We start from the raw sequence: 25,599 nt of genomic DNA on the forward strand, positions 1-25,599 counted from the left end.
GCAATTCTGGGCTGCATCAATAGGACTATAGCATCTAGATCAAGGGAAGTAATAGTGCCACTGTGTTCTGCTCTGGTCAGACCTCACCTGGAGTACTGTGTCCAGTTCTGGGCACCACAGTTCAAGAAGGACACTGACAAACTGGAACGTGTCCAGAGGAGGGCAACCAAAATGGTCAAAGGCCTGGAAACGATGCCTTATGAGGAACGGCTAAGGGAGCTGGGCATGTTTAGCCTGGAGAAGAGGAGGTTAAGGGGTGATATGATAGCCATGTTCAAATATATAAAAGGATGTCACATAGAGGAGGGAGAACGGTTGGTTTCTGCTGCTCCAGAGAAGTGGACACAGAGCAATGGATCCAAACTACAAGAAAGAAGATTCCACCTAAACATTAGGAAGACCTTCGTGACAGTAAGAGCTGCTCGACAGTGGAATTTGCTGCCAAGGAGTGTGGTGGAGTCTCCTTCTTTGGAGGTCTTTAAGCAGAGGCTTGACAACCATATGTCAGGAGTGCTCTGATGGTGTTTCCTGCTTGGCAGGGGGTTGGACTCGATGGCCCTTGTGGTCTCTTCCAACTCTATGATTCTATGATTCTATGAATACTTTCTGAGCAGTTTTTACAGTTCATTTACAATCATCATACCCCATGGTTTATCCGTAGTGGCGCCCTCCCTGTGGAACGCCCTCCCGTCAAATGTAAAGGAAATAAACAACTATCTGGCTTTTAGAAGACATCTGAAGGCAGCCCTGTTTAGGGAAGTTTTTAACGTTTGATGTTGTATTGTGCTTTTAATTCTGTTGGGAGCTGCCCAGAGTGGCTGGGGAAACCCAGACAGATGGGTGGGGTATGATGATGATGATGATGATGATGATGTAATGTGACGTCCAATCTATTGCAGATTAAACACGCTGGTCTACCCCCCCCCCCCGGCTGGTGATATAGCCAAAGTCATGGACTGTGCCCCCATGGTAGATGAATGATCAAAGCTGTTGACTTTCCGATCATCACATTGACCACTCTGTTTTGAGGAAAATCTTTGGGATCAATTACTGTTTTTAGATACATTTGCATATATGATAAAACGTTGTGCCCAGGCTGTGATGGGATTAGCTGAGATTTTTTTCTAGTGGGCGAGTCAGCAGGTCCCTCCTGTAATGAAATGTGGTTTGCCATAATTGCAATTGAGCACCAGTCTGCTTTTCACACCCCTAATCTGTGTGCTGCATGCTTGTTAACCATGGCTAAAAGGCATGAAGTCACACAGTCAACTTTTTAAAACGTTTAGAATTCCAGCTTGCAAATATTGCCTCTCTCCCAGAAACGGAGTCAAATCCAGCCCTAATGTTTGTTATTCATTCTGCCTCCCATCCACGGGGATGCAGCATTTGTGAAAGAATCAATTATCCATTTGTTAGTCAGAGGAGCTTTACAAATTATACATTAGCAGATTGATTTCTCAGGTTCACCGTTGAGGGACTGACACTATGAGGTGGGATGATGATGAGCATCGAGGGAAAAGAAGTTGCCACACAGTTAAAAGAGGCTCTTTGAATGGCCATGAATTTATTCCTAATTGAAGAGCTGACATAATCCATACTAAGTGTATTTATTTCAAGCATTTTACATTAGGTAATTGATTATCACACAGGCTGTATTTTGCAAGTGGAAGCTTTTCTTCAAATTTAGGGTTTTGTAGAAAGCTTTTCGTATCAGATACTTACTGGCCTCCTCCCCTGCCAAACACACAAACCATTTCTCCTGAACTTTCCCCCTCCTATTAAAGTTACATTTTTGTTCTAATGGTGTCAGCCTGACGATATTGATTTCTTTTGAACAGTCAAACTTATATTGTCCAGAATCCCAAACAGGTCTCCCTCAGAAATAAAACTGCAGCTAATGGGAATTCAGTGAGGGACGTTTATTCCTCACTGACACAACTTTCAAGACTTTCTTCATGAAAACCTGATTTTTGTCCTCAAGTTAATCATCTAACTCCTAAAGTTCTTTAGAGAGGGAACTTACTCAGCTAATTTCCAGTCTTATTGTTCATTGCTTTTATACTTTATCCTTGCTATAATGTAATATTCACATCGCTGCAGCGCAAAATCTGAATCCTCTGAACACTACTGTCAGTAATCTCACTTTGGGACCTGCCTGCTCATGCAAGTGGAAGCTGCTTTGGCTAGAGTGAGGTTCAGCCATCCACAAATCTGCTCATGTGAGCAGCTGTAATGGAGCCACAAACTGGCAAGATTTCCCCAACCATTTTCTGAATTCAAAGGAGCACCTGATTAATTGTTAGACCTGACTCACCGCGACACAATGATGGCGGTAATTGCTGTCCACTTGCCAGGAACAGCTAGATATCTTCAGGGCAGCAAGGTGTAATGGGAGAGACATAACCCTTCACAGCTCTTCAGTGTAGCGATGGCTGCCACCAGCAGAAAATATTCCATATTATCCATCTCCCTTGGAACTTAGGCTATAGTCTGTGACATATTAGCCCCATAAAGACTTTGGGCAGGCTTGCAAATAACTAGTCTTCTGGTCACCAGCTTTTTGTGACTAGGCATAGAAGGCTTATGGAAGTCTATTCTTCCCACTCCAGTTTATGTCACAGGTTAGTAACCTGTTTGATGAGTAGACCTGTTTGCACACCTGACTTCTGGGACACCGCTCTCCTTGCTTTCTTGGGCTGTTTGAAAATTGGCATTCCATGGAATCCTTAGAAGCATATCAGGGATACCTCTGTGAGAAGAGAAGAAATGGCAGACAGCCTTGCCCACTAATGCCAGTTTTTTATTGTAACGTGCAGTGCCAAAGGCATTCTAGGTGAAATAATAATAATAATAATAATAATAATAATAATAATAATAATAATAATTTATGTGTTTGCCACGCTGGGCTCCATCAGGAGAAACAGTTGGATCTAAATTGACTTGAGTAGATAATCTATTATAATATGCCCCAAAATTCTTTGTAATGTGCAGTGGACAAACGAATAGGAATGATGTACCCAAAACTACTGAGATTGTTTCGCGATATTTAGCGAAGATTTTAAAAGTCAAATTTAAAACTACTTAATTTTACTTAATGGTGGCTACCAAGTCTTTTATATGTTTTATGTGTTTGAAATATGTCTGGATTAACAATGTTTTATGGATTTTTCCCCCTCTCTCTCTTTTATGATTTTATTGTCTAAATTATGCCGATAGGGAAAACATTCTGGGAGGATAGTAAGTCTGACCACTACTGCCAAACAGCAGCAATACTAGTTATCTGTTGTAGCCTGCCCAGGAGCTGCACACACACACACCTTGTTCTTTTTGTTAGCAGTCCCAGGTAGGCAGCAAAACCAGGTTGAGATTCCGATGAGCCACTATATATGACTAGTGGGCAGCATTTAATTTGGTGGGTTGTTGGTACTGTACACCTGGTTTTTGTATTGGGTGAGAGATGGAAGCAACTTGCTTCTTCTGCATTGTGCATTCTAAAATGTTCTCTCTCTTTCTCTCTCTCCCTCTCTCTCCAAACTTTTAACAGAGTCCAGTTAAGATAAATCAAATTAGCCTGGATGAAAGTGGAGAGCACATGGGTGTTTGCTCTGAAGATGGCAAGGTATGACTTTTCCACATTTAGCATGAAATGGTGATGTGCCACTTTCCAAGTCCTCAGGAGATCTCTGTACAGCAAAATCCTATAACAACAGCACCTGGATCTTGTGTTTTAGTACCTGACTCACTTACAAAAAAACCCTCATAATTAAAGTCAAATATATTTGGCCCAAATGTGCCTAAGGAAAAGTAATTACAAGAAATGTCAATAATGTTACTGGTATTAAACTGATTAACAGCCGTGGCACAGGGACTTGTCACTGTAATCATTACTACTGTGCCAGTTATACTTCACTGACTAGTCTGATGTTCCTGCAAGACAGTAGCTTAATGCATCTCTGCTATAAATCCACAAAATTGGATTTTTGTGGGCAAGATTTCTTTGGGCTGCTGGTTTTGGTTCTGGTTGTTTTTTTTTAAAAAGCACCTTATGATTGTTTCCTCAGAAATCTTTTGATAAGCAGTCATAGTTTATCAGAGGAATATAGTGCCTTGCAGTTGCTCCTTTAAACAAATGTGAAATCAATACATATAATACATGTACAGTTTCCTTAAAAATGTGGCACCTTCTTCCTCGACTGGAGACATACATCATTTTGTGTACCGCACAGCTAACAATTAGCATTGTTTTCCTGGAATGTTAAGAGCTGTGACATTTTAGTGATTTTGATGATCGATTTCCCCACTTATTAGAATGTCTTTGTTCATTTGTTTGCTTTTAAGACCATGGCAGTCTTTGCTAATATTGGTTGTGATAATAAAATTCCAAATCGTAACCTATTCAGGATGCTTTTTCTGGGAATAATTCTGCTAGCAGGCACAGTGTATTAACGTCATTTCCCAAGATCCATCTCACTTAACTGGATAGAACACTATTTGTTACTAATCACATTCTTAGGCAGGATTTTTAGGAACAGTAAACTAAAATAAATACTGAAGTATATATATTTTTCTTCCCACAGGAGCAAAGAGTAGTAAACTCGTTTAATCTGTGCTTTTAGTGAGTGAATAAATGCCATAAATAAGTTTACGGTTCCCAGTGTGTTGTCCTCCGAAGAAATCTTGATGTTACAATAATTGGCACAATAATTGAGATACTATTGCTGTTAAAAGAGGTTGTAGAATTTTATAACCGGTGCGAGAGGCTCTTAAGAGTAATGCAATTGTCTTGGCAAGATAAGACAGAAGCCAATAATTGTGTACGATAATCAAAAGTCATGTGCTTATATATTCAAGAAGTAAAGTTTTGGTGTGATTTGATGTATTTAGATTACAAATATATATATATATATATATATATATATATATATATTGCAGTTGAGACTGGCTGTGCATTTGCACACTGAAGGCTCAACACTTGCTTGGAAAGACAGACAGGGTTTCCAAGTGCCATACATTTCAGTTCTCCAAGTTTATTCATTTAGTTTGGGTAGTTATAGCTCACCTTTCCAACCACACTGAGATGCTCAAGTTGACTAGCAGCCGTGTATTTTTACAAACAATCAGACAAGGAGATAAGAACAAAAGGTATGAAAGAACACGGCAGATTTAGGAGCCAGCCATACCACAAGCCCGCAGAATTAAAAGTGTTTTGGTGTAGCATCCAAAGGCCATAGCTGAAAGGGTCAGGCTGAACTCAGCAGGCCTGGACTCCCCTGGAGCCTTGCCCATTGTGCCTCTCATGGTGGCAGGACATGGAGCAAAATGACCCCAAAGTCCAGAAGATCTGAGTGAACAGGCAGGCACTTATGGGAGGAGATAATTTGGCACCAGGCTGCTGGCAGTGTTAAAGGTAACGTGCTTGGAAATAAATGGAAAGCCAGTGCAGATGGAATAGCAGTGGAATAATATACTCCACAGGGACCTGGGTAGTGCTGTGGGTTAAACCACTGAGCCTAGGACTTGCCGATCAGAAGGTCAGCGGTTTGAATCCCCATGATGGGGTGAGCTCCCGTTGCTCGGTCCTTGCTCCTGCCAACCTAGGAGCTCGAAAGTGCAAGTAGATAAATAGGTACCGCTCTGGCAGGAAGGTAAACGGCATTTCCGTGCACTGCTCTGGTTTGCCAGAAGCGGCTTAGTCATGCTGGCCACATGACCCGGAAGCTGTGCGCCAGCTCCCTTGGCCAATAAAGCGAGATGAGCGCTGCAACCCCAGAGTCGGCCACGACTGGACCTAATGGTCAGGGGTCCCGTTACCTTTTAATATACTCCACAAAATTGCCTATAGTGTAGTTGCAGCATTTTGGACCAACTGAGGTTTCAGAACTTGGATATGATTGTGGGTATTTTTGCACAAAGACCCACGAGTCTTTCTGCACTGTATTATTCCTGTTGTGCATACAGGAACATGTGAATGCCTTTTCACATTTTCCAGTTTCCACACTGTTCTAAACGCTTTGGCGGAATGGTAGGGTGTTTGTTTCCCTCCTTTTATCCTTTCAGCCATCCTGTGAAATAGATTAGGCTAAGGGATAGTGTTTTGCCCAAGACTGAACATCCTTGTATTGAGATGGGATTGCAACTGCTCCGCCAATCCTAATTCAACGTTTTATCCTGCTGAATTAGTAACTGGGAAAACAGGAGGTGTTGCGAAAAGGGTTACAGCACATTTCTTGCTATCATTCAGATATTCACCACTGTATTATCTCAACATTTAAAAGCTTTGCTTGGCAGTTATTAGGGACAAATATATGATATGATGATATGACTGAAATGTAACTGGGAGTATTCCACAAGGTAAATCTGTTAGCATTTAGTACCCTTGAAGCTGCATTTTAAAACATAATGAAAATATGTATAATGGTAGAAAAGCAGAGCCTCTGAGATAATAGAAGGTTTCCATTTATGTTCTATTTATTGTGGAAATGGAAATTATTTTCTGTTTTAGTCAGGTGGTTATCAATTCAATAAAAGTGTTTGGCAGAAAGCGCGAAGAGTCCTTTGTCCTCCTGGTGGTTCTAGCAGCTTAATTGCATAGAAGCACTTTCGTGTTTCCATTAAATACTTTAATGGAATCAAGGAAAGCTTTGGATAATTTTAAACTATTACAGTGTTCTGCAAATATATTTGTTTTTTGTTTTGTTTTTTAAAAAAACCCAAACTATGATGTATTTGTTGTTGCCATTTATACTCACCTTTTGACTTCTGAAGTGGGATAAATAATAGACAATTTAATACGGTTTTAAAAGCATATCCTTTAATTTCAGGTGCAAGTGTTTGGATTGTACACAGGGGAAGAATTCCACGAAACATTTGATTGCCCTATTAAAGTAAGAGCTTAGTTAAGTCTTAACAAATGTACTATTGTTGCATTCAGCAAATAGCCATGACTATTTCTTTTCTCCAGAAAAAGAACATGAATATATCATAGATTTCATTCAGAAGTTTTGGTATGGACAATGATGGTGTTCTTCATGATTCCTCTGCAAAGCAGAGGGGTTTGTCCTCTTCCTGAGGAGATTTCACCCCTCCCATATCCAAGAATCTCCTGAGGAGTCTGCTGATTCTGCAGAGAGGAGGAGGAGGCGTGTTCTGCTCTCTACTTATTCTGCTCCAGCACCACATCAAAGAGTTGGTCAGTGAGTGGGTCAGTCAGTGTGTCGGAGAGAGAGAGACTGAGTGTTAGAGATCGTGTGTATAGATAAGGTTGCTGCTAAGAGCAGCTGCAGACACTCAGTGCGGTTTAGCATCCATTTATGCTTAGACCTATTTAGCTCTGTATAATAGTTGTAGATAGAATAAAGAAGATATTCTACAGAGCTGCTCTCCGAGTTGTTTATATACTCTGCTATACTCTGCTGTGCGGACGACTGTCTACTTGTGGAAGTGAATCCGGTGCTCACAACTCTAAGCTGTGAGTCCACAGCACTTTGACCTGTTCCTGTGCTGAAGGTGGTCTCTGGAAGTGCTACCCAGCTCACCTAGCCCAGTCGGGGCTGAAGTGGATGAGTCCAGTTGGTGGCACTGGCTCAAGGGCGATGCTGACACTTCCTGCTTGCTTTTTAGGTCCATGGGCACATTTGGAATTTAGAGTGAGTGCTGTGGGTGCCATCCTCCTCTGCTCACCTATCCCCACCGCCCCCCAGATCAACCTGCCCCACAGAAAAGTAGAAGGGCAGAGCGCAAATGCACACAAATGTTTCCTCTCCAAGGGATGTGGGTCAAAGTCAGATCCAATAGAATAATCTGTGCCTTGAAAAGGTGCATCAAAGGCATTTCTTCACCCGCAGACACCATGCTGGCGACTCCTCCTGCAAGGGCTTTCCTGGCCAGTTACTACTTCTTCCCACCCCAAAATAATGTGGAATGTTTCAGAAACATGCTCGGTAGACAAGCCAAAGAAAGCAACCATGAGAAGCAAATCACAAGCCAACAATATGTGATAATTCTGCAAAAGCAGACTAGCTGATGGGTGTAGAATTTGATTTAAGATAGTATGAGGGGTTACAGTAAGTAGGTTCATAGACTCTGTACCAGAATAATTGTAGGGTCTTTTCTGTGGTGGCTCCTTGCTTGTGGGGTGTTCTCCCCAGGGTGGCTCGCCTGGCACCTTCATTACATATCTTTCAACGCCGGCCAAAAACGTTTTCCTATAGCCAGGCCTTCGATTTATTAAACAATCTATGTTAAAATATGCATTGGGGAGTATTGTTTTTCTTTGTTATGATAATGTATCTTTGTTTTTTTAGATTGTGAACTGCCCTGTGATCCTTGGATGAAGGGCAATATAGAAATTTAATGAATTTTAATAATAATAATAATAATAATAATAATACCTAAATAATTCTGCAGTTCACAAAACCACACAAGAACGATATCGATAATAACACATAGTTTTCCTTCTTTATGTTCAGATTGTCGCTGTTCACCCTCAGTTTGTGAGATCACACTGCAAGCAGTTTGTAACAGGAGGGAACAAAGTAAGTTTCTCATTTCATAATACTGTGTCCGTTCTCGACAGGCAAAGTTAAAGTTCTAAAGGAACATGTGCACATATTTCCCTAGGGTTTGCCCCCCCCCCCCCAATCAGGTAATTCAGGGATGCTTTCAAAGGAAAATTATGGGGAGATAAAATACAGTACCAGCATCTATTTCCCCTCTTGGCAAAACTACTACTGTTTGCCTAACTGCCAAACATGGAAGAGTCAGAAGCAGAGTCGACGCAAGAGGTGGCCTTGCACACTTCTCTGATCTATCCTTTTCTTACTTTTACGGTTTTGCTGGTCCTCATGCTGCTCCCCCATCTCTCTGCCTTGCTCTAAGAAAGGGAACGGGATCTGCCTCAGAGCACCACAATCTGGGAGAGGTGGCATGGAAGGATGTCCGCCCTGCTCTGCCAGTTTCTGAAGCATTTGACCCAAGCTCATAGTTTGTTTTGCTCCAGACAAACCATGAACTGCAAAGTTAGTTCTTAGTTTACACGAGCCATGAGCATGGGGTTGGACCTAACACAGAGCCATAGGGTGGGTTAGCTCTGATAGCATAGTGGCAGCCAGGATGGGAGACGTTCAGTGGCTGCGAGTCCACACCTTTGTTTATTTGCTCTAAGTCATGGTTTGGATGAGTGTTATGTATCATTTGACTGGACTGAGCCTTAGTGAACAGGAAACTGGACAAATACTTAGTATTTTCCAAAACCTGAGAATAGCGTGTACTTTTGGAAGTGTGTTATTTGAATTGATTTTTAACAGAATTCACATTAAGGAATACAGGCTTTTTTAGTTTTCCAACAGCTGGTGTCATTTTCCCATCAAAAGTTCCCAAATTTTAAAAATCCCTCCGAGTTAAGGAAGCATAGCCCTAAATATTTAAGGCGATAATAGGACTGTGATCTATTTTCTCAGATTGAAGTCCCCCAGAATTGACTGAGGCTTGTTTTCTGGAGGTTGTGTTGCTTAAGATGGCATCCCATGATTTATTAAAAATAAACAGAACTTTAAACTTTAATTTGTGCTATAACACTATGAGTGCAAATATATTGAATGTTAGGCTGCAGAAAATTGTGACCATGATTAAGTTTTACTGGTCCTTGGCCTTTTAAATGTATAAATGGCATAATGGGTTCAGAGTTCATTGAACAGGGTATGTGAAATTTAATGCCATAAGAAGATTTTAGAAAAGTCTGATCAGTAACAAGATGTATACAGTTTGCCTGTAACCCAGTTTGCCTGGGTTTCAGAAATAATGGTTAGTTCACTTATTATAGGAATGTTACACTAAAAAAAGTACAAGAGTGTGCCTTGTGAAAGCCTGGTGGAAGTGTTTTGAGTGTTGCTGATGTGATCGAGAGGGCTTGGACTTGGAACCATAATAATAATAATAATAATAATAATAATAATAATAATAATAACAACAACTTATTGTTTGTACCCTGCCCTTCTGGCTGGGTTTCCCCAGCCACTCTGCACGGCTTCCAACAAAGATGAAAAATACACTAAAATGTCACATATTAAAAACTTCCCTGAAGCAGCCTTTAGCTCTTAGCCTTTGACTCTCAGACCAATAGGGTTGTTTCAATGATAAAATGAGTTAAGCCTGCCTGAGCTTCATGGAAAGAAGGGTGTGACCAAAAAATGACAAATAATTCTCATCCTTGCCACTCTATGGTTTTAACGTTCTACTATTTTGCCGCAAGCTAGTATCCGCTTTCAGTGTCTGGTTAAAGCATGCTGTGATGTTTCAGTGATACTCTGCCACACTGTACGCAAAGCACTTTTGAGCACTCGAAAGTGCCAGTCTAATTATTAGTTTTGTTAGTGTGTCAGCTGCAGTGTGCAGGTGTGTTCCCCTCACTCCTCCCGGGGCTGGAAAAGGGTTAGTTTAACCTCCGGTTTACTAGTAAAACTGAATTACTGTGTCGCGAAATGATGCACGTCTAAAAAGTGTGTCACCAACATGAAAAGTTCGGAAAGCTCTGTGTTACAGTATTCAACTGACACAGGAATATTGTTAATCATCAGATGTTGAACTCAATGCTTGCTCTTTGACCAAAACGACTGTTTCCTGATATTGGTTGCTTTTGTGGCACCGAACAATATACCATACGGTATGCTCTTGAAAGGCTCTTGAAAGGTGTAGCAGAAACAGTGATCTTCTTTGACCGATGGGTATGTTACTAACTAACAGAACCCTTCTTGCCCATTTCACACTGCAATTAAGTTCAGCAAGTTTTGAATGGAGCACTTGGCAGATGATGACAACCCTGCAATAATAATACATTGTAAATAACAGGGCATCCCCAGCCCAGGAGGGCGGTGGAGCTTTGAGGCAAGAAGAAAAGACAAATAGTGCTATTGTAGGCCATAACCTTCTGCCTTTAAAAGAGGGTCTAATCTTAAAAAATAACAGGGTGAAAGCTTGCTAAATGAAGGTGGGAAAGCTGAAATAAAGGTGTTCTTTGGTTAACCCTCAAAGAGCTGCCACATTTTTCAACCTGCGATCTTAAATGAATCCGGAACTTAGAGAGTGCAAACGCACCAATATTTTCTAGAGGTTTAAAAATCCCAAAAGGAAATGAAAGGCTATATAACTTTCCAGATAAACTGTTGATCACTACCCATACTTCTAAATAGTTTAAACTTACGGGGTTAAACCAAAATATAGTGTCATAAAGAAATATTGGTAAAACTTGACAGAAGAAAATGATTAATGAAGATGATACATCTATGGGTTGTTGCTAGGAAAATGAAATTTTGTTTATGACTTTGCATTGTCAATTTTCAATTAATATACTACTCATTGCCCGTGTTAATTATAATGCTGAAGATAATACATTAATTGGAGAGGTGTTCTGTTGATAATTGGAGTTGATGTCTTTCATCCCTTCACTGGCTTGGAATCTTTGTTTTTGAAGAACATGCATGTATTTGCTGCTGATCTTGATCTCTCAAGTTGTGGAACCTGAAATAAGTAATTGCCAGCGTGTGGTGGTCCTTGGCGTTTTCTGACTAAATATTGGAATTTATAAAGGGGCAGGAAAGAGCTGAAGTTCTTTCTGATCCAACTCAACCAGATAGATAGACTCCTCCACAGTGGCTGAAATTCCTGCATTTTTAATGCATCACAAGACTCACATCTATATTTATCGGCCTCTTTGGCCAAATGAAGTAGAAATCTTGGGTAGCAAGTAAGCTGGGTCAAGACAAAAATATTCTGAAAATTCAGCTGCTGTAATTTCAAGTATAATGATAGAATTTGTATGTTTGCTGTAAAATCTGCCAAGTACTGTCTTGGATTATTATTTTTTTAATTGCCTTGATTTTTAGTGTCAGCAAATCCGGTTTATCTTTGCTTTGTGAGTACGTAGGTGACCTTTACCTCTGAACTCCACAATATGTGCTTCATAATAACTGGTTGGATCACTCTGACAAATTATTAAATTGTCAGGATGCTGTTTGCAGCACAGTCCATTTTTAGAAACAGGATAGTCAGCTGTTTGGTTGGTAGATGAAGAGTACCAGACAAGAAAGGCAGATTGCTTTGTAAGCTGTAAAATGTCAGTCAGTAAATACTGAGAGGTCCCATTTAAGTGAAGTAAGAGTAAATACCAAGGCAATCTCTGTCCAGGTATTGGTCGATTTGCCTTAAACCGCTGTACGCCTTTATTGCCTCAGTAGCTTCTAGCTTGAAATTGCTGTCTAAAATGGGTGACCATTAGAATGTTTACATGACTCAATATCCGTGTATATTTACAACACAAACGCCAGTGGTGCAAAAAAACCTTGTTGCCCCACCAATATAAAAACTGAGCCTAGCGAGTGGTGCCAAAGCCGAACAGGAAACTGGCATCTCCTCCTTCCATATGCCCTGCTGCGTCTTATACCTCGTTTGCTCCCTCCCTCTTGGTTTCTCTGTCTTATAATTTGAACCAGAGACCAGAGCATCTTTCCTTGCCAGGAGCTCTGGACAATATGAAGTATTGTGGGTGGGATAATAGCCATTGAGAATTGGACACCTCCTCTCAATAGTACACCTGTCTTTCCCTCCAAGCAGGATCCTAACATTTTTGCAAGAAGAGAATCATGTGATAGGTCAGGGAAGGCTAGAGCAAGGGCGGGGGGGGGGGGGCTTAATTAACCATGGCTCCCCATTGCATTAGAACTGGAAAACGATGCTTATTGGCTTCCAAGCAAGCCAGGATCTAGAAGCCAGCTTAAACTATGGCTTCCTATCCTGGTTTGCTTGGGAACCATTAACTATAATTTCCTGATTCAGTTATAACAGGGAGCTGTGCTTAAATGCAGCTTCCTGGCTCGTCTCTCCGTTCTCACCAAAAGATGCTCATGATCTACTTCAGTTTATTCAATAGGGACTTGATAGCTTAAATGCAGCCATTTGGTATGTACCTATTTGCCACCTTGGAATGAACTGTGCTTTTAAAGCATTTTCTAAAATGTAACAATTCTGCTAATTTTAGTTCCAAGAGAGGGAAACGATCAATTTAAATTTCATCCCATTGATGTTGTTTCCAAAATTGAACTTCTAATTTAGATGACTGAAGGATTCCTCTAAGCACTCTGGAGACAGGGATTACATGTAATTAGCACTAGTGTTAATTGTTTGACAAGCTCCATTAGATTGAAACACTACCCGTACTCTGATTCACCGCTGCTCTGTACAAAAGAGTCTGTCAGCCTGATCCTCAACATAATGCTGGTGTTCAGCTGTCCAAGTCTCTCTGAGTGGAACTGAAATTTGCTTTGCAAGCTGTGCCTTGCAGTGGTCATTCTTGGACTAAGCAGCAAGCAGATCTAAGGGGAAGAGCGTAGTCTTAGTGAGGAAGCGTTAATAAAAGAGGTAACACCACAGTCAGCATACCTACGTCCCCCCTCTTTTTCCATCCCTGAAATGAGAAATACTTTCCCCGTTAATACTGTCCCCTGAAACTTCCTCCTGGTTATGACAGAGTAATTGTGGGGATGGGGGAGATCATCCTAGACCTAGTGCCCTCTGTCGTCTTCAAGCTCATTCTGGAGCAAACCTAAATTTCTTCTATACACAATTTAAGAGACAATTAGCGCTAATAGTGACAAGCTTGTGTTGTTTTATCTCACTGCAAAATCCATCTAATTGGCTTCTAAGGAACACCAGAGTTCCCTGTAGATAGACAGACAGACAGATAGGAACTTTATTTGCATTAGCCAATAGCCATAGCAATAAGATAAAATATACTGGGGATATAAATAGTTAGCTGTACAAAATACGTTTGCATCAATACAAATGACAGAATTGATACATGATCCCTGTAGGCTATGCAAGACTCTGTGGCGCAATGGGTCAGTGCATCTGGCTGTTAACCAGAAGGTTGCTGGTTGGAGCCCACCCAGGGATGGATTCATGCATTTCAGGAGGTTGGACTACAGCTCTACAAGTCTGTGGTTTTATGATTCTAAGTCCTCTCGTGCAACGGAACTCGCTCCCTCTCCTCCCCACGGACGCCCCCCGTGGCCCCCTAAACCTCTTCTGGGAATTCCACTTAATCCTGCCCACTGTTGGTAAACCATTGCTTTATGAAGCCCCAAATTAAGATGCTCCAAGGATAACAGTAGGAGGAAAGTGTCCACACTTCCTGGTGTGAGCGATGAAAAGGGTGATAAAACATAGCATTGCCTGTGCTTTACTTTATTCTGGCTATGTAATGATCTGCTATACATACGGCAGCGGACGGAACGCGCAGCTTAAGTGCAGCTGTATTGTAACAAAGCATTAGAGAGATTTACCAGCAGAAAACAGATAGGCGAATGAAGCGTATTGCCGAGGAAGTGATTTTGCAACAGCTGCTATTGAAATATAAGTACTGAGAATGCTGACTGCTGGGATGTGGATTTATGGGAAATAAAGCCCTAAAATACTTTCTCCAGCCAAGAAGAGGGGGAAGCAACCCTTTCTTGAAAACAGCTTTTCCTCCCTCCGTACTTAGCTCTCATTGAGTTTAAATTGCTCTCGGTATAGTGGTAATGACAATTCGATACTGTTGGCGAGTTGAAGATTAGCTAAATAAATTAACCAACTTCTACTTCTTGTTCTTGCTGTTAATTACCCATTCTTTACCCTAAGGTCTCAGGCTGGGTTACAGCAATTAGAACAACATGTTAAAAAGAGTTTAAAATAATTCACAACCACAGAAATTAGGGTTGCTCCCTCCCCTAAAAATACACATTTCGGGTGCAAAATTCCAGGGTCTTCAGCATTCACCAAAGGCTCTGTAATGAAAATGATATCCAGCTCTGTCTCTCTGTTCCGTCTGAATCAAGAGTGGTAGCTGAGGTGTCAGAGCAGTGCATGGAGGTGGTGATGAACTGGAAGTGGGCCAATAAACAGAAGCTCAATCCTAAAGAGACAGAGTCCCAAGTTCTCGTGTCCAGGAGGTGGAGAGACAGCCTGTCCTGTATGGTCTTGCCCTCCCCTGGAAGAAACAGCTTGGCGATTCTCCTGGATTCAGTGCTGCCCAGGTGACGTCCGTGGAGATGAGAGCTTATCCAGCTATGGCTGATTCACCAGCTACAACCCCTTTGGGACAGAAACGACTTGGCCGCTGTACTCCATGCTCTGGTAGCTTCCAGACTGGAGTACTGCAATGTGCCTTTAAAGATGACTTAGAAACTAAAAGTGGTCCAAAATGCAGCAGCTAGGTTACAGGCTGGCATTCTGTTTAGATCTCATCTAACCTCTCTTTTAGAACAGCTGCGCTGGCTGCTGGTTTAATTCCAGGCCCAATTCAAGGTGCTCGTGTTAAAGTGTTTAAAGCCCAGAATGACTCAGGCTCCAAATAGCTGAAAAACCATCTCCTTCCCTACAAACCCCATTGGGTGTTAAGATTGGCAGAGGAGGGCGGGTCCTCTTGCTTCTTCCATCATGCTAAGACGTTTGAGAAGGTGGCCTGGGAAAAGGCATTCTCTGTGGCAGCCCTTAAGTCAGGGGTTAGCAATTTTTTCAGCAGGGGGCCGGTCCACTGTCCCTCAGACCTTGTGGGGGGCAGGACTACATTTTGAAAAAAAATGAACGAATTCCTATGCCCCACAAATAACCCAGAGATGCATTTTAAATAAAAGGACACATTCTATTCATGTAAAAACATGCTGATTCCTGGACCATCCATGGGCCGCATTTAGAAGGCGATTGGGCCAGATCTGACCCCCAGGCCTTAGTTTGCCTACCCATGCCTTAAGTTGTGGATCACAATGGAGTTGTGTCTGGCATCTTCAGAAGTTGCTGTGTGGCCAGTTGCTCTGTATAGTCTCCCCTCCCGCCCCAAAATTCTTGATTTACAGCATGCAGCCCATATGCTTCAGGTATCCGTGATGCATTGATGCTGTTGAGTCAGTAGTGGGCAATCCTTGACCTGTTGCCAGACTCCCAAGTCACACCATCTCTGTCCATTGGTTGTGGTGGCTGGGGCCGATCAAGAGCAGCATCTAGAGGGTCACAGGTTGACCTGAGATCCAGACATTCTGGCATAGAAGTGGGGCAGATTCTGCTGTGAAGCTGTTTTCCCCTGCCAGTGCATTGTTGGTTGAAGAACCCATGGGCATATGATGCATAAGGAGCACACACTCTTAACAACTACATATGCATATGTAGTTGTTCAAGAAGGACACTGACAAACTGGAACGTGTCCAGAGGAGGGCAACCAAAATGGTCAAAGGCCTGGAAACGATGCCTTATGAGGGAACGGCTAAGGGAGCTGGGCATGTTTAGCCTGGAGAAGAGGAGGTTAAGGGGTGATATGATAGCCATGTTCAAATATATAAAAGGATGTCACATAGAGGAGGGAGAAAGGTTGTTTTCTGCTGCTCCAGAGAAGTGGACACGGAGCAATGGATCCAAACTACAAGAAAGAAGATTCCACCTAAACATTCGCAAGAACTTCCTGACAGTAAGAGCTGTTTGACAGTGGAATTTGCTGCCAAGGAGTGTGGTGGAGTCTCCTTCTTTGGAGGTCTTTAAGCAGAGGCTTGACAACCATATGTCAGGAGTGCTCTCTGCTTGGCAGGGGGTGGACTCGATGGCCCTTGTGGTCTCTTCCAACTCTATGATTCTATGATTCTATATTAGTTGCTGAATGGAGAGGTCACTGCCATCTTTTCTTCCAAGTACCCATCAGCCAACCTCAGTTTGGTAGCTTAATTTCAGTTTGTTAGGGGTAACAGTTTGTTTGGTCCCTTCCAATTCTTCAATTTTATGAATCTCTGAAATTGTTGCCTGATGTGCATGCTGATGGCAGCTGCCCTGAGATAAAACTAATTTCCTAATTAAAACAAATGTCTAAGTAAATTGTATACAAGCTCTTACAATGCAAGTCAGTGTTTTAATTTCCACCGGCTTCGTAGAGAATCAGACTGTGTTAATACTACTACTGAGTAAGGAAAACTGTTCCTGTTGACATGTGTGCTTTAATAATGAAGAAAGTATAAACAAACAGAACTTTACAAATATTAATATTTGTGGTTTTGGATGACTACTTGCCCCTTTGGCAGAACTTTGAATTTAAATTAGTTTGAAGTAACTCAAGTACAAACATTGGATCTATTTTCATTTAGTATTTTATTTTAGATGTTTGTCATTATTATGTTATGCAAAATAGGGGCATTTGATATTCTGAAACTGGGTCCATGTCTGGAATTTGTTTTGAATTTCATAAGGCATTTGAATTTGTGTATGTTCTGGTTTATAGAGTGAAATGCAACTTTCAAATCTGCCCATCAGAATGTGTTAAAATTATTGAGAAGTTAAAATGATTAAAATCCTCTATTCATTCCACAATACATATGCGGTTCTCTAGTAATTTTACCAGAAGTAAATAAGTGTTTCTGATGAGTGAGTTGACCAGACATCCCAGGAAAGATTAATATACCTATTTATTTATTTTTATTTATTAAATTTGTATACCGACTTCCATCCAGATAGCTCATGGCAGCTCACAACATAAAGATATAAAATAAAACACTCAAAATACGTTATAATATAAGTAAATCTAAAACTCCAAAACAAGCCCACTTTTTTCTCTACATTGCTCATTGGCTCCATTAGATGAAGTGAAAAGCTAAGTGTATAGTGCCCACTACAAGTCTTTGTAGGTTGTTGACTTAAATGTTGTTGTTTAGTCGTGTCCGACTCTTCGTGACCCCATGGACCAGAGCACGTCAGGCACTCCTGTCTTCCACTGCCTCCCGCAGTTTGGTCAGACTCATGTTTGTAGCTTCGAGAACACTGTCCAACCATCTCGTCCTCTGTCGTCCCCTTCTCCTTGTGCCCTCCATCTTTCCCAACATCAGGGTCTTTTCCAGGGAGTTTTCTCTTCTCCTGAGGTGGCCAAAGTATTGGAGCCTCAGCTTCACAATCTGTCCTTCCAGTGAGCACTCAGGGCTGATTTCCTTAAGAATGGAGAGGTTTGATCTTCTTGCAGTCCATGGGACTCTCAAGAGTCTCCTCCAGCACCATAGTTCAAAAGCATCAATTCTTCGGCAATCAGCCTTCTTTATGGCCCAGCTCTCACTTCCATACATCACTACTGGAAAAACCATGGCTTTAACTATACGGACTTTTGTTGGTAGGGTGATGTCTCTACTTTTTAAGATGCTGTCTAGGTTTGCCATCGCCTTTCTCCCAAGGAGCCGGCGTCTTTTAATTTTGTGACTGCTGTCACCATCTGCAGTGATCATGGAGCCCAAGAAAGTAAAATCTCTCACTGCCTCCATTTCTTCCCCTTCTATTTGCCAGGAGGTGAGGGGACCAGTGGCCATGATCTTCAGGGGGTTTTTATGTTGAACTTCAAACCATATTTTGCACTCTCCTCTTTCACCCTCATTAAAAGGTTCTTTAATTGCTCCTCACTTTCTGCCATCAATGTTGTGTCATCTGCATATCTGAGGTTGTTGATATTTCTTCCGGCAATCTTAATTCCGGCTTGAGATTCTTCCAGCCCAGCATTGACTTAAATAGCACTTTGCTTATTCCATTCAATTTTAAAATAAAATTGAAATTGGGCATAGTTGCCATCAATCTGAAAAGTTTAATAAATTCTTCATAATACTAGTGCTTGACTTTCTTACAAAGGTTAAACGTATTGAGATAAAGACCTCTTTTTTAAGAAAACAAAAAAACTTCATTCTATTTCCATGCTACTGCACTAGCGAAGACCCCGGATACAGCTGTAGAAAGTTTGATGGAGGCAGTGCTACCCCCAGGGTAAAGGTCCAGTCACGGACGACTCTGGGGTTGCAGCACTCATCTCGCTTTATTGGCCGAGGGAGCCGGCGTACAGCTTCCGGGTCATGTGGCCAGCATGACTAAGCCGCTTCTGGCGAACCAGAGCAGCGCACGGAAACGCCGTTTACCTTCCCGCCAGAGCGATACCTCTTTATCTACTTGCACTTTGATGTGCTTTCGAACTGCTAGGATGGCAGGAGCAGGGACCGAGCAACGGGAGCTCACCCCGTTGCAGGGATTTGAACCGCTGACCTTCTGATCAGCAAGTCCTGGGCTCTGTGGTTTAACCCACAGCGTCACCCCCAGGGTAGCCAGTCCCAAAGTGGGACATGGGGGTTGGAACTGGGTTGGCTATGGATCTGACCTGTTGAATTCTAAGTAGGGCCAGCTCCAAGGGAGGGGGGGGCTGTTTTGGGTCCTTCTGCTGCATCAACATGTAGGTGGCACAGCAAAAAAGACTGCCTTTCATTCAGGCCAGTCAAATCTGCAACCAGTTAGGGTTGTTCTTCCCAATCACAAGAGATAATTAATAATTTCTCAGCATATGGATTATCAGTGACTGACCTAAGACTATCCACAGTACTTACTCTTAAGCAAGTTCAAGACTGCTTATAGATAATATTTAAACACACACACACACTCATTGATATTAGACATCCCCATTAGAAGGATTCAAGATATTACAAAGAAAAATAGCAACGCTGTATACCTTAGCTTCCACTACTATGGAAATACCACACCACACGAAAGAAATCATCAGTTCTGCTGGCGCATAAATGATTTGCCTTCCTAATTCACTGCCCTATCCAGTCCACAATCCATTTAATCAAATGCATTGATTTAAGCTGAAATCCTATTATCAGAGGCCAGCCATGGGGTCATTGGTTGTTGCCGGTGGGTTAGCGCTTTCACTAGTTCTCCTCCCCACCCATGGGTGCCTGTGATAAGCTTCATGGGTTTAGGCATGACGCCACCAGTAGGCGGGGGAAAGTGTGTTTTGGGTTGTATCAGGATAGGATCCTTGGCTCCCTCATTCCTCTGCCATTGCTCCCCAGAAGGACTCCTTAGCTACCCTTGTCCCAGAGCAATGAGAAGGGAAAGTAAAATATATAATTGGCAACCAAAAAAAAAGTAAGGAAAAGACGTGTCCTACCCTCACTGGAGCAAAGCAGAAGGGCTTAGGAAGCTGAGGTCTATCTGCCGCAGAATTTCTCCACCGTACATTTGCTGTGTTAGTTTCAGTGGAGTGAATTTAGCTCTGCTGAAGTCAATGGGATTCAGCTAGTTTTAATTACTGGTGTCCCAAAACTGTGGTGTAATTTGGAATGCGAGCTTCTGTTTTCCGTGGCAGGTGGTTGTTGCCATTTCCACCAAGTTGCCTCAGTTTTATTTTCAGTGACCAATTCTGAAGTTTGTTTCTGAACTGTTTCAGCTGAAATATCTGTCCTTTGGTACCATCTTGTGGCTGCATATATAATAGGCATGTTGTATTCATCTCGGCCAAAAAGCCCTTTTAAGCAGTTGAGTAATAGCTGTTTTATATAAAATTTCTTTATGTCTCCCCCTGCAAAAGGGCCAACGTCCAGCGGAAGGGGGTTACACAAACAAGGTGTAATAGATATCCCAGGAATCTTGCTTTTCCCTACTGTTTCCTTTCTTGTAGCCTGACAACCACTTTTTAAAGTTTTGAGGATAAAAAAGAAGTCTGGTTTTTTGTAGAGTAGCAATCGTCATCCTTTACAAGTATGAGGACCCTTTTTAAACCTCCCACCCTTGTTTGCAAACTCCTACAAGCTGACTCTCGTAGTTTTAGGCTCTGTCAATAGCTTTTTCGTCTTCTCCCTCTGACTACTCCTCTTTGTCCCACCACCACTGCCCAGGCACTGAGCCTTCTTCCCTTCTTTCCCCAGCTCTTTCCTCCCACGATTCCACTGTTTCCAACCAGTTTGTGACAGTAAGTGTGCATTGCTAGACCAGGAGCATGACTTTCAAAGCTCAGCAGACCCCAGCCAAGGACCTGTGCTCCACAGCTTGTACACCGCTGCTGTAGAGAAAAGCCTTTTGTATGAAGCAGGGACTAGATATAGAATCATAGAATCATAGAGTTGGAAGAGACCACAAGGGCCATCAAGTCCAACCCCCTGCCAAGCAGGAAACACCATCAGAGCACTCCTGACATATGGTTGTCAAGCCTCTGCTTAAAGACCTCCAAAGAAGGAGACTCCACCACACTCCTTGGCAGCAAATTCCACTGTCGAACAGCTCTTACTGTCAGGAAGTTCTTCCTAATGTTTAGGTGGAATCTTCTTTCGTGTAGTTTGGATCCATTGCTCTGTGTCCGCTTCTCTGGAGCAGCAGAAAACAACCTTTCTCCCTCCTCTATGTGACATCCTTTTATATATTTGAACATGGCTATCACATCACCCCTTAACCTCCTCTTCTCCAGGCTAAACATGCCCAGCTCCCTTAGCCGTTCCTCATAAGGCATCGTTTCCAGGCCTTTGACCATTTTGGTTGCCCTCCTCTGGACACGTTCCAGTTTGTCAGTGTCCTTCTTGAACTGTGGTGCCCAGAACTGGACACAGTACTCCAGGTGAGGTCTGACCAGATCAGAATACAGTGGCACTATTACTTCCCTTGATCTAGATGCTATACTCCTGTTGATGCAGCCCAGAATTGCATTGGCTTTTTTAGCTGCCGCGTCACACTGTTGGCTCATGTCAAGTTTGTGGTCAACCAAGGGATTTGGTTATATAAATAACCAATTGCTAGGGCATCCAATTTGCACATTTCTCTCCCATAAAAAGGAAAGGGAAAGAAGACCACGTGAGCTGGGAACCTGCACAATCAGGTATCAATAGTGGAACGCAAGCATTATATGTGAGGCTTATAATGTGTTGAGGAGAGAGGGTGCATTTGTTGTCTACTCTGTGAAGAGGTGAGAATAACCAGGACTCTTTGGGTTGTATCCAGTGGGGGCTTTAGACCAGCAGAAAGCAACTCTTCTCATGCACGGTGAGACACCTGATTTTTGGTAAGTTCCCACTGCTTTTTGCAGATGGTTGCCGATACCCAACAGCAAGCTGCTCCTGATGTACCTGTGTGTCAGGAGGGGCTAAGCTGTGGCCCTCCTTATGTTTCTGGACCTAACTGCCACCCATCTCTGACCATTTGGTTGAGGCTGAAGCGTTGTGTGCCTCTTCCCCTTTCCTTCATGCTTGCAAGGAAGTTACTGGAAGCTTCCATTCAACCAACTGTGGTTTCTGGGTAAACAATGCTAAGTGTTAAACACTGGTTTTTGAAACAAGTCAACTTCAAATTGTGGTTAATAATCCTGGATGGTTTGTACTAACTACAGTTTCTAGTTCATTGTAACGGGAAACCATAGCTGCTTGAAAATTGAAGTGAATGGTTCCAATCTCCTCGCAGCCATAGGGAAGGAAGATTTAGTGCAAAACACTAAAGGAGGGCTCCACATTATATGAGAAGCATGCCTGTGTTTTAAAATCTGTTGTTCTACCACTTACTGTACACTGGAAAAGGTTTTGTTTGTTCTTCTTACCGATTTTTGAGTTGGAACTAACTTGGTTGTAAATTAGAAGCTTTTCTCTTTTTTTTGCTGTGTCCATTTTGTATTAAATCTCATATGAACGAATGAGTAAAATGACAAAAGTAAAAAAAGATTCCTTTTGTACCTGTCTTTTATCAAAAGCGCTGTAAATTCTTGTGATTCTTTTTTCCTAGTTGTTTTTATATGAAAAGTCATGGATGAACAGATGGAAACCTTCAGTTTTACATGAAGGAGAGGGAAATATCAGAAATGTTAAATGGAGAGGAAACCTGATTGCTTGGGCCAATAATATGGTAGGTATTTCAGAGTTAGCTGTTTTCATTATGTGAATGGGTAAATTTCTAAATTGCCATTGCACTGGATGTCTTGATATGTTTAATTTTTCTTGATGTACAGTGTTTAAAAATCTTTCTTATATTCCCATCTCTTTTCCAATGCCCAAGTGGCCACAAGTTAACATTTCACGCATTAAGATAACCATATGTTTAATTACATTAAAAACAGGAGTCAGGAAATAGCAACCTAAAATGTAGCAAGACACAAAGGTCACATGGGAAGCGCCTATGTCAAATTGTTGTCCTCCATTATCTACCCTGAGCCCACAAGAATAGGTTTGGTCATAATCTTTAATCCGTATGTAAATAATGATCTTGACAGAGGACATCCAAGAGATTAAATCACGAAGAACAGCAGATTGAGCCCTGTTATTGAAGCCCTGTTCAGGCATTCAAAGAATACATGTGGGGACATAGAGGGAAAGCAGGGGTGTTCACACCAGCCACTTCCCCAATATCTCCATCCCCGCCATGTCCGCTCATGGCGTTCCCCCTTTGGCAAGGGGGTTCTTTGGGAGCCCAACTGAACACGCTCGGAATCCTCCCCACAATTACAAACCTAACAAAAGTAGTCCTAAACAATAAATGCAACGCATCCAAAAGCACACAGACATAACGGGACAATTTCCACACAAATCATTATAATACCTAAAAATAAAGACACAGAAATTGAATACCAACAGCAGCAGCAGCAACAAAAAAACCCCCCTAAACAATACCCAGTGCCCAACAACACCTTCTGCCTCAGTGCTCAACATTTGGGGGGGGGGGGGAGCCAGAGGAGATGGGGAGGTTTGGGGTGAAGCTGTGAGATGAATATACCTCCATGCACTGATGCTGCCAACACGTGCTTCTCACTCATGTTGATTGTATGCCTGAAGATTGCTACAGCTACAGCTACAGCTACTACTATATTGCATTTTCTACACATTTGTACTCATAGCAGTTTAGTGCTTTAATTATTATTATTATTATTATTATTATTATTATTATTATTTCCCCCGGTTCAAAAACTGGGCTTAGGGCAGCTGACAACAAATTTAAAACACTTTAAGACACTTAATTATAAAAGCAGCATAAAATACGGTATAAAAACATGAATAACAATAAATTTCAAAAATCAATTAGATAATCGCCAGGGCTAGCTGGCTGAATTAGTCCTACTTGGGCCAGCGAGGGGGCCAGGGGAGAATTAGCTGTGGGGTCTCAGAGCGGGTGATCTTCATAAAAGGGGGGGGGGGGGAGAGAAGGGAAATAAAAGATCAGGCTGAATTCAAATTTTAGACTTCTTCCGTAACTGGCATTCTATAAAAAACATTTTAGCTGGGTCTATTTCCCGGCAGGGATCCCTTAGCTTCCACTGAGTGCCAAGAGGCCTGTGAGTGAGAGAGGAGGACCAGACTCAGAATGCAAGAAGCTGCTTCTGCAAAACAACTCTCTCCCCCAAATTTCTTAAAGAAATGCGCCACTTCCAAGCATGGTTCCCCCTTAACTCTGTCCTCTAGGTGGAAGATAGCACCTCTTTCTTTTTTAAGCAAGACTGGAATGTAGTACACAAAAGCCTAGAAATTTAAAAGACGAATACGCAAATCAGGTTGTTGTTAACCACATTTGTTTTATTAAATCACAGGCAGTTCTTGAGTAAATGGGCTTAGTATCAGATTAAAATACTACTTCATTTTATAAATATATAGATATGTTGGGCCTTGTGGCTTCTGTGTGATGTGGTGTTCTGCGTTCGTCTCAAGGGAGGCTGCTGTTCAGCTGTCACATCTAAACCCAGTAGATCCTTGAAGAATATAGTCTTTAGTTGTGTCATTTCAAAGAGAAGGTGCCACTGGCAGAGATGGTGGTAAGAACCAGAATAGGATTTCACCACTGTATTTCCATAGCATAGCCAAAGATAGTCGAGGGGGAAGTTGCTTTCTACAACAGGCCCATGTATGAGATGCAAACAACTAATTTGTCATAATTTGTGAAATAAAAATTGAAGGGGTGGCAGATAAATAATCCTCTAAATTTTGCAAAGAAGTGTTACAGCACATTTGTCTCTTGGATGAAGATGTTTCTATGCATATGCAGCTCCTGATAGCACACTGCGCCTGCAGAGATTTAAGTTGTCACTGCCTGCCTGCCTTGCTCATTCATGTCCTTTCAAGCAAAATGATAGTTTGCTGTGGCAGAGACAGACCAGTGTGGGCAGTTTCCTTCATCTGGCTCTAGCTCTTTGTACACCGTTACCAGGATCCTGTTCTGCGCCTGCCAGTAGGCCTGTGCTGCCACCTTAGCATAACCTGTAATATGATATTTCTGGACCGTGGTTTGCGTATGTGGTGCCACACTGAATTCTCTTGCTGTGTGTTAAACTTTCAGGGCGTGAAGATACTCGACGTGATTGCTAAGCAAAGAATCACCAACGTGCCCCGAGACGATATAAACCTCCGTCCTGATATGTATCCCTGCAGCCTTTGCTGGAAAGATAATTTAACACTGATTATTGGCTGGGGAAATTCAGTAAAGGTACAATTACCTGTCTTTGTAATAAATGCTTGCTGCTATCACAGACAAACAGAGGATTATTTCTGAAAAGCGAAGGCGATAGGGGTGGGGGAGAAGAGAATTTGATTTGACTACTGTGTGGCGAACTCCTGCTGCCATAGAAATGTCATTGGGCTGACCTTCATAAGAAGGAATAATGACAAATGCCCAGTGGTCAGACGGATTTCTCTGAGCGTGTGCAGTAGGCAAGGCTGTGGGCTGATCCTCCTTTCTTTGTCTTCAAGAGATGCATTCAGAGAGCTGTTAAAAGAGAGTCCTGAAATTCATTCGCTCTGCTTAGTCCAGGCAGGAAGTACTTAACATGGGCATTTG

The 25,599-nt window shown here is 42.1% G+C and overlaps 1 protein-coding gene across 1 annotated transcript in view; it reads left to right on the forward strand.

The window, feature by feature from the left end:
* VPS41 (VPS41 subunit of HOPS complex) overlaps window positions 1–25,599 on the forward strand; it is a 118,561-nt gene that overhangs the window by 44,740 nt on the left and 48,222 nt on the right. Inside the window, exons 5-9 of the mRNA XM_083407025.1 lie at window positions 3,545–3,619; window positions 6,822–6,884; window positions 8,469–8,534; window positions 22,567–22,686; window positions 25,102–25,248. Of these exons, the coding sequence (XP_083263151.1) occupies window positions 3,545–3,619; window positions 6,822–6,884; window positions 8,469–8,534; window positions 22,567–22,686; window positions 25,102–25,248 (471 nt within the window). The remainder of the gene's footprint in view (window positions 1–3,544; window positions 3,620–6,821; window positions 6,885–8,468; window positions 8,535–22,566; window positions 22,687–25,101; window positions 25,249–25,599) is intronic.

The sequence above is a fragment of the Podarcis tiliguerta genome (assembly GCF_965153285.1).
Source record: "Podarcis tiliguerta genome assembly, chromosome: 12".
Classification (NCBI taxonomy): Eukaryota; Metazoa; Chordata; class Lepidosauria; order Squamata; family Lacertidae; genus Podarcis; species Podarcis tiliguerta.